This window comes from Colletotrichum chrysophilum (genome assembly GCF_026319265.1).
Source record: "Colletotrichum chrysophilum strain AFK26 chromosome Unknown scaffold_110, whole genome shotgun sequence".
NCBI classification, from domain to species: domain Eukaryota; kingdom Fungi; phylum Ascomycota; class Sordariomycetes; order Glomerellales; family Glomerellaceae; genus Colletotrichum; species Colletotrichum chrysophilum.
In genome coordinates, this window is record NW_026517397.1 from 105,736 (window position 1) to 114,920 (window position 9,185).

General features: G+C 54.0%; 3 protein-coding genes across 3 annotated transcripts; 2 read left to right on the forward strand and 1 right to left on the reverse strand.

Moving 5' to 3' along the window:
- Positions 1–41: 41 nt before the first annotated feature.
- COL26b_010379 (uncharacterized protein) lies at positions 42–1,982 on the forward strand (the record flags this gene model as incomplete). Its single annotated transcript, XM_053183084.1, has 5 exons — positions 42–272; positions 333–614; positions 681–1,016; positions 1,072–1,252; positions 1,303–1,982. The coding sequence occupies 5 exons, from the start codon at positions 42–44 to the stop codon at positions 1,980–1,982; spliced, it is 1,710 nt and encodes a 569-aa protein (XP_053032988.1).
- Positions 1,983–3,663: 1,681 nt separating this feature from the next.
- COL26b_010380 (uncharacterized protein) lies at positions 3,664–4,871 on the reverse strand (the record flags this gene model as incomplete). Its single annotated transcript, XM_053183085.1, has 3 exons — positions 3,664–4,082; positions 4,207–4,600; positions 4,725–4,871. The coding sequence occupies 3 exons, from the start codon at positions 4,869–4,871 to the stop codon at positions 3,664–3,666; spliced, it is 960 nt and encodes a 319-aa protein (XP_053032989.1).
- A 2,696-nt stretch (positions 4,872–7,567) lies between these two features.
- Positions 7,568–8,931, forward strand: COL26b_010381 (uncharacterized protein; the record flags this gene model as incomplete). Its single annotated transcript, XM_053183086.1, has 3 exons — positions 7,568–7,859; positions 8,125–8,565; positions 8,630–8,931. The coding sequence occupies 3 exons, from the start codon at positions 7,568–7,570 to the stop codon at positions 8,929–8,931; spliced, it is 1,035 nt and encodes a 344-aa protein (XP_053032990.1).
- Between the last annotated feature and the right edge of the window lie 254 nt (positions 8,932–9,185).

Genomic DNA, 9,185 nt, shown 5'->3' on the forward strand with positions numbered 1-9,185 from the left:
TCAACAACAACATAGTGGTACCCCCCTCTCATATCTTCAACATGTTCTTCAAAAAGAACCAGTCCACAGAATCCCATGTGTCAGCGCAGCAATCTGACGCTTCGACATATCCCAACCAAAACCCAGTCGTTGAAGACACCGATATGACAATGGAAACACAGGAAGCAACCCATACGAAGACGAATCAATCCGAAGATGTCCAATATCCTTCAGGGCTGAGTCTTGTTTTGGTCCTGGGCTCCCTGTTCATTAGCATGTTTCTAGTTTCGCTTGTAAGTTTTGAAGATCCTCCTGTACTAAGAATGTCCTTAGCTAACAGCATCATCTTCCAGGATCGATTGATTATCACGACCGCTATTCCTAAAATTACCGATGAATTCGACTCTGTAACCGACGTCGGATGGTATGGCTCTGTCTTCCTCCTGACAACCTGCGCATTTCAACTGCTCTTCGGCAAAATATACTCCTTCTATAGCATCAAGGCGACATTCCTTGTCTCGGTACTCCTCTTCGAAGTTGGTTCCGCAATCTGTGGTGCCGCTCCCAGTTCCGATGTCTTTATTTTTGGTAGAGCCCTGGCAGGTGTTGGCTCGGCGGGAATCCTCACAGGCGTGGTAAGTGCTTTGGAAGATACGCCCCTCCTAGTAAGAAATTCGCCATCTAATGCAGCCTCCGCCTAGATCATTGTAATCGTGCACGCCGTGCCTCTCCATAAGCGACCCATGTACCAAGGCATGTTCGGCGCTGTCTTCGGCATCGCCTCGATCATTGGGCCTTTGGTTGGAGGTGCTTTCACAACAAGGCTTACATGGAGATGGTGCTTCTATATCAACCTTCCTTTCGGCGGAGTCGCTGCCTTGGTGATTGTCTTCCTCTTGAAGCTCCCCGACAGAGAGGCAAGCACGCTCTCCACCAAGGCCAAGTTGGCGCAGTTGGACTTTTACGGAACCTCGGTGCTTATCCCCGGAACCGTCTGTCTGCTGCTGGCATTGCAGTGGGGCGGATTGACCTATGCTGTAAGTCGCGATGATTCTTTTATTGATGACATTTATATCCTAACATGGCGTGTAGTGGAACAACGGACGTATTGTTGCGCTTCTTGTACTCGCCTGCGTGCTTCTGATTGGCTTTGTTATGGTCCAGGTCTTCTTGCCCAAGACAGCAACTATCCCTCCCAAAGTTTTCAAGCAGCGAAGCATCTTGGCAGGTGTCTTTGCAACGTTCTGCATCGGATCGCAGAACATGATCATAAGTAAGCATCGCTGACTTACATATTCCATACCTTGAACTAACAAGTACCAGTCTATTACCTGCCCATCTGGTTCCAGGCCATCCAAGGAGTCTCTGCTGTTGAATCAGGCATTCGCCTGCTCCCACTGGTGCTGTCCATGGTCGTTTCGTCGCTGATGACGGGAGGACTCATTCGCCGAACCGGTTACTACACGCCGTTCCTCATCATCGGAGTCTGCTTCATGAGCGTTGGCGCTGGACTCCTGAACACCCTGCAACTGGATACTCCCAGCGCCAAGTGGATCGGGTACCAGATTCTATACGGCTTCGGCACCGGCTGTGCCTCTCAGGTCCCCAACATCGCCGCTCAGACGGTACTTCCGAAGAAGGATGTGCCCATCGGCACCTCCCTCATGTTCTTCTCTCAGCTCCTTGGAGGTGCCATCTTCATCTCCGTGGGCCAGAACGTCCTCAACAACCAGCTTCTTGAGCGTTTGTCGTCGGTCCCGGGCTTCAATTCGGCCTTGATAGAGAGCAGCGGTGCCACCTCCCTGACAGATCTGCCAGCTTCGGTCAAGCAGACTGTTTTGGTTGGCTACAATGAGTCGTTGCGTGTTGTCTTCCGGCTTGGACTCATCTTGACCTGTCTCTCGATTCTTGGGGCTTTGGCGATGGAATGGCGGAGCGTCAAGCAGAATACAAAGAAGGAAGTGCCAAAGGCTGAGGAAAGCCAGGCAGCTGAAAAGGTGTAGCCGAGGACGTCGGATGAACGCAACGTTTGTGGGGGTAAATGCATGTGTGATTTCTAATTTGATAGACTTGCTTCATAGCCAAAATCCGGATCTCAGCTCTAAAGCAGTGACTAATTGGTGCTCTTTTCGCTTGAACTGGTCTTTTTGGGGTTGATGAATGCATGGAACGAGGGTCCAGCATGATGCCTTGAGTTGAGTTGAATGTTCCGGCTGATAAGCAGCCCAATCTATTAGGCACCGGCTGAGGACCTTCCGATCACCAGTCGATTACAGACAACTTTCGATGATGCTTCATGTTCAACTTGCCATCTGGAAATAACATCAAGTCTTCCGTCTTCCGACTTTAAAATGGGAAGTCATGCGGATCGTGAGAGCAAACCAGTTTGACCAAGACATTGCTACTACGTTAGCGGGCGGACGAGTACTACCCCATACTGACTACAACTCTTGAGGGCATGATTTTGACATTAATCCGATGTTGATGTCGATCCTGCCAAATCATTTGACGTCGCTTAGATCGACGAGACACCTAAGCCTCGACTAGGCCTCAGCTGCCCATGCGCGAATCACGAGTCTCGTTTCTGGATCTTTCCGATGAGTCGATTCCTGTTCCCAGACCGCCCGTCGTATGGATCACTGGTCTGGGCTTAAAGTGTTTGGAGCAGCCCGGAATCGAATGACTGGCAGATCAAGATGCGATTGGCACACCAGGTGGGTGGGTTCTTAGGGCCCCGACGGGACCCGGGGCGACCGGGGGCCCCGGCTTCCGTGGCCCTGTCAGTATCTGCTTCAACGGACCTCCATGTAACACTAGGCTGATGCAGGGGTGTTCCGGGAGAGTCACCGGTGTCCTCGGCGGAGGCCAGACCTCAACCACCATGTCAAAAGACCGGCGTTTGGCGGCGGTCGGTAAGAGCACGTGGCGAAGAGGCTGTCATGAGAGCATGACAGACATGACAGAGGCGAAGGAGGCAATGACGTGGAATGGGTTGGTCGTGATAGTGCCTTGGTTTGTGTCACTAGAAAGTTTGCATCCTACGCGGGGAAAGTTCTGTCATGACCTATGCCATGTAGGGCCCCAAGAACGGCATAAGACGCCAGATAATATAATCATGTCAAATACTCCTCTGACGGGATGGGTTGTGGTTGTTGAGAGACTGGGATGTGATGATCTTTTGGAATGGCCTGCCTGGTCAAAGCTTCGGCCGCGGCATCACAGGCAAAGTTGCACATGTGTCTCTGCCCCGCGGGGCAAATCGATTCTCAGCCCCCATAGGATCGACAGATTTCTGATATCACCCGGAGCGTAACACGGCGACTTTTGGGTGGTATGCGGGACTAAATCTGAAAATCTGGGGTAGTACCTTGGCTCACATCTACAGGGCTGTGAAGGATCTACGAAACTTGACTGTGAGGCCGATCGCGCCGGGCCTCGTAAGATCACCCGCTAGTAACGTTTCACTACTACCCACCCCCTCATGATGAGAAGATGATGTAGCTTCAACACATGCTTTCTCAGGTTGACAGGTTGAGAACAGCCAGAGAATGGTTGTGGAAGTAGAGTAGACAACAAGATTCACGCTAGACGCCGTACGAGAACAGACAGAATAGTAGTGAAAGATCCAACAATGATGATTTGCTACAGGCTAACTAAGCTGCAAGGAGTATCCCGGTCCGTACTTTATTCTTCGTCCTCCAATGCCGCGTCTTCTGAGAAATCCACCACGTTCGCCTTAGTCGCGCCGGTTCCCGTCGCACCACCTCCGAGTCCACCGAGAAGAGCACCGAGTCCACCAAATCCACCAGCACCACCTGCACCGGCCGCTCCTCCGGCCCCAGCTCCACCAGTAAATCCTCCAAGGAGAGCACCAATACCGCCAGCACCAGCAGCACCGTTAGCACCACCACCGCCGAGGAGACCTCCGAGCAGACCCTCGAGGCCCCCGGCGGGAGCGGCGGGGGCGGCAGCTGGGGCCTTGGGAGCGGCAGGGGCAGCAGCGGGTGTCTTAGGAGTAGCTGGGGCAGCAACAGGCGCCTTAGAGGCAACGGGAGCAGAAGCAGGGGGGGCAGCACCAGGCTTGCTAGGAGTTGCAGGAGTTGCTGGAGAGTATTGGAGACATTCATTAGTATTCGATTATACGGTTCTCTTCGGACGGACGAGCGAGCGGACGGGGGGGAGAGCGAGGGGACGCGGCGCGCGACATAGGGGGGGTGGTTTACGCACCACCGCCGGCGGCACCGCCATAGGCCTGGATGCCCTTGTCGATAGCGGCGGTGATCTGGTCGATAGACTGTTGAGCAATGCCCTGGCCGATGGCGGGAACCTTGGAGACGATAGCCTGGCCGAGACCAGCAGAGGCCTGCTTCTGAGCGGTAAGTTGCTGGGCCACAACCTGGGAGATACCGAGTTGGTCGAAGGTGGCCTTCTTCGCGATCAGGTCATCAACGGTCGTCGTGGCGGTGCTGGTGAGGTCGGTAGCGAGCTGCTGGAGTCCGAGGGCCTCCTGCAGCTGCAGGGCCTGGGCGCCCTGGATGTCGGTCTGAGCCTTCGTCAACGCAGACTGGACATCTGTGGCGGCGGTCTGGACGGCAGCGACGGTGCTGGCGTCGTTGGCAGCCTGCAGGTTGTTCGTGTTAATCTGACTGATCTGATTTTTATCTGGAGCGGACGCGTGGGAAATTGAGCCAAATGGCTGCTTTTGATCCCGCACCTGCATATGCCCGACGTTGGGATGCACGTACCTTCACAGCGGTATCAAGCTTCTGGAGAGATTGTTGAACGGATGTGACAGCGCCCTGGATCGTCGCGAGTTGGCGCTTCTCGTTCGTGGTCGGGAGGGCAAAGGCCGTGCCGATGAGGGTGAAGATGAGGGTCTTGGTCAGCTGCATTTTGATTCACTATCCAGAGTGATTCTGCTAATACGGTAAGAGGTATTGGATTAGGGAATAAGAAGTAGAACCTTCAAGGTGAATCTCCAACCCGGGAGTATATATGTGAGAGCGTCGAATGTGTCTGTGCCGACAAAGTTTGTTTGGTGATGAGCCTTTTTTATCCCCGAATGACCGCGGGAACTATCAGCATAATATACAAACCGGATGGATGCGCGCTGACCTCATGGGCCACAGGCATGCTCATCTCGTGAGTTCACCTCGGCAGCAAACCACCCTCCTCGATCGAGGCGACGGGGGATGCTGGATGCCAGGCGAACCAGGATGGACACAGCCCCTCCGAAGTCTGAGACGAAAGAAACCATCGAGTGTGGATATTATTATCGCACCTTAGCAGAAGGCAGAGGCAAAGAACGAGCAACGCGCTGTTTTCGGGCGTCTCAAGTGGTTCGACAGACCTCCCTTGTTTGGTGAGCCAGGGGGAGGGCACGGAGGACGTGCCACGTTAGGCCGGTCTCGACAAGTCAGTCGGTGTTCTTGGCCTAGCCGTTGAGAGTTGAGGGGAGCAGCAATAGCTTCCATGGCGTCTCCACGGGGGCCGTTTGACGAATTGAGAATTGCGCCATGTCGGAGGGCCCATCGTGCAGACAGAGTTGGTGTGTGTGAATTTGCGTTGTGTCGTTTGGTGTGGGGGCAGCCAACACAAGAGCAGAATAGTCAGTCGTGCGCGCTTCTTGGTCCAAGTTCAGATGAAACGAAACTCGACCGTGTCGTCTCAGAAGGTCGAGTGCAACTACCCTTTACGAGATCGGCAAGGAGTGCCATGCCCGAGCGGCAACGCTTATTACGGACGTTGTGAGACGTTATTGGGAGAAATTCGTCGGACGGCCCAGGAATGCCCAACGGGTATTGGTGGCAACGTGGGAGACGACAGGGTTGAGGCTCTCATGGGTTTGCCAGTTTCGGCTCTCCGCACTAACGACATCGAGTCAGAGAGTCAAGGAGCCTCAAGCGCGACGACATCTGTCATTCGCCCAACGTTTTTGCATGGATTCTTCGACGACATCGACACATGGCACGCCAGATGACCCAAGCCCAGAGCCCTCAGCCCAGCTATCCACACGCGTCAGTGGAGGCGATGCGTATGGGTTGCCTTAATAGGAAGTGAGGGGGAGAAAACCTTCGCCAGGAGGGTGCCCGTCGGTTAGCCGGGAATGGCCTCAAAACAGGTTCAAACGGGGTCGCCATCTGGATCGCCGCATGGGTTACGCAGGAGTCCTGGCTTAGCTTCATCACGGCTGGCGGCTCACGGCTCACGGCTCTACTCCACGACAGCACTAGATTTAACCTTAGTGTTCTAGATGCCGCTCACAACCGCGCCAAGATGGGGCCATCGAAGTAACCTCCCGGTCCCCCGCGAATAGAAAAAAAGGGTCCCTAGCTAGGAGCTCGTTTGTCCTGGTCTTGACCGGCGATTATAGTCTGGGGGATACGCGGCATCGTCTCGGCTGATTATGGGGAGAGGCGGCGATGATGTCGTATGGCGTAGTAGTCCGGTATAGCATACTGGAACCATCATCCAGCCAAGCTGAATGACACGGATGATCGGCTGGCAGCCACATCTGGCGACGCAGGGCCCTTCGGTTCATCGCCCAAACATCCAACACGGAACGGGGAGAGAAGGATAGCCGGATCACCAGACAAGCGGCTGCCAAGACTTGCGACGTGTTGGCCTAATCGGTTCCTGTCACCCAGGCCCTGTCAAGACGGGCGCCACGCATAACTTGGACCACGTCGCTGAGTTCCCTTTACCCTCCGCCTTCCTAGTTTGGCAACCCATGAGTCAACTCGAGGGCGGATAGTGACAGAACGAGGTTTTGCAAATGGGCAAACGCGGTTTGGTGTCAAGTTGCAGAGTCGCGGAGCTACGGCCATTCCGTTCTCCTGGCGTCGCTGCACAGAAGGCGGGATTTGTTCGAGAAGGAATCTGTCTGACACTTCCTGTTGCCGTGGTGCCGTTCTCAGGCCCTTTCCACCCCTTCTTTCAGCTCTTACGTTTAACAGCAGAGTTGCCGATGCGAGTGCGATTATTCGCTGATTCGGTGCGGCAGCAAGACAGAAAGATGGGTTGACGACTGACTAACTAGCCCTCCCATAAGGCGGACCAGTCCGCGGAATGCGATTCGCCTGTCAGTTGAATGGAGCCTGGGTGGCTGGGGCGCCTGATCGACTCGAGGGTCTGGCATTTTGTGGATATTTGGAAGATCCTTCCCTCGGCCCTTTCGGGTTTCGGCCGGTGCCAGTTGTTTCTCGCATTTCACTTTATTTGACAGCGCATTCCATGTCAAAAGACCGAGAAGGATCGGCCCCGCTACGGCCGGTCATCGGCGGCGTTATCGGTGAAATGCGGGGCTGTCTCTCGAGCGGCCCGGATTCGGTCCTGTAAGTCCGTCAGTAAGCTCGGGAAATCCGCTCGGTGATTTCGTGCAGCAGCGGCGAGACAGAAGCTAGAAGCCAAAAGAGGCCTGTTTTGAGAGAGGTTAAATAGCACAATACCAAGCTTTATTTTCACGCCCGGAAAAGAAGATTAACTACCGCCGCCGCCTTCTATCAGCATCTCCTGTTCGATATTACATGATCACTATTCTGTGTAGTTGGACCTTCGGAATTCAAACAATCGTAATCGCCTAATCGCCATGGCAGCCTGCACTGAAACACTCACGGACCTGGCCTCCCAGCTCTCTGGCATCGCCACTTCGCCCGCCAGCGACGCGGAAAAGAATGCTGCCGCTGCCGGAATCGCCAAGCAGATACTCAAGACAGTCCGAACTCCCTATCCTGATTGGATGGAGAAGGCATTTGCGAATGTAGAGATCACGGCACTGCGGCTTTGCATTGATTGGGGCGTTTTTGCCGCCATCCCGGAACAAGGCACAATCTCGTTCTTGGAACTTGCCAAGCAAGTGAAATCAGAGACATCGCTGATTCGTAGGCTCTTGATGATTAAGCTGCCATCAGAACTCGACGACTAACAATTGTCTTAGGACGCATCTGTTGGGTTCCTATTGCGAGTGGCGTTTTGCGCCAGTATGGATCCGATCAAGTCGGGCACACGGCGCTCTCTCGCCAATATCTCCCAGGAAGCCCCGATGGCCTTCTTCTGTCCATGGTGTGAGTAACACTGCTCCGGCGCCTATCTTCATCGACTAATCCAGTACCTCTCACTTCAGATTCGATGAACACATGCTCCCAGCCTTGAAGCTGCCTGAATACTTCATCGAGTACGGTCGCCGCGAGCCAGTTACCCGTCTCCACACGCCTCATGCGTACAGTCACGGCCAGCCCGACAGGGACATATGGGAAATCCAAAAGGAAAGTCCTGAGCGCATGAAGCGATTCATGGCAGCGATGGATGTGTTGCAAAAGTTCATCCCGTTGGTTGGCATGTACGACTTCAGCTGGGTCAAGTCAAAGCTCGCGGAAGACAAAGATCGCGTCATTCTCGTCGACGTTGGCGGCGGTAAAGGCCACGCCATCAAGGCTATTCTTAACGAGAACCCCTTCATTCCCGCAGAGAGAGTTGTCTTGGAGGATCGCGACGAGATCATCGAGGAGGTGGCCGCATTGACGGAGCCCGAGCTTAAGGGCGTTCAGCTTCAAGTGCATGATTTCCACAAGCCGCAGCCTGTCAAGGGTAAGTCATTGAGTTTCTAGAGATTTCCATCATTCCCGCTGCAGACATTAGTTGACTTATGCAGGCGCACTGATCTACTGGATTCGCCGATGCCTACATGACTACGGCGACGACGTCTGTGTGAAGATGCTAACGCAGCTCTCGGACGCCATGGCTTCGGACAGCAAAGTTCTCATCAGTGAGATGGTTATGTCGAATCCTCCGGATCCCCTGGCCGCTATGAACGACTTTGGCATGCTGGAAATTGGAGGAAAGGAACGGACCGCGGACGATTGGGCAGAGCTGGTCGCACGGGCAGGACTGAAGATGGAAGGAATTCATGGCTTGGACAAGAAGATGCAGGTCATCGAGTGCATCAAGGCATGAGTTGGCGTATGTCAGCACACTGGACGAATATTTTACACGAGGCTAGCGTCGGATTTGATAGAACTCAACTCTTCTTGAAAACTGTTAGCAATCTCCGAGCCATCCAGCGTCCAGCATCGGATAACCCGACTGTTTGGTTGTGCACATCGTGATGGCTGAACATGGCGGATGCTTCCGATTGGAAGATTTGCAAAGAAAGCAATTTGAACATTTTGATCCAATCACTTCCACGAAGGTTAGCTTAGTTCACTAAT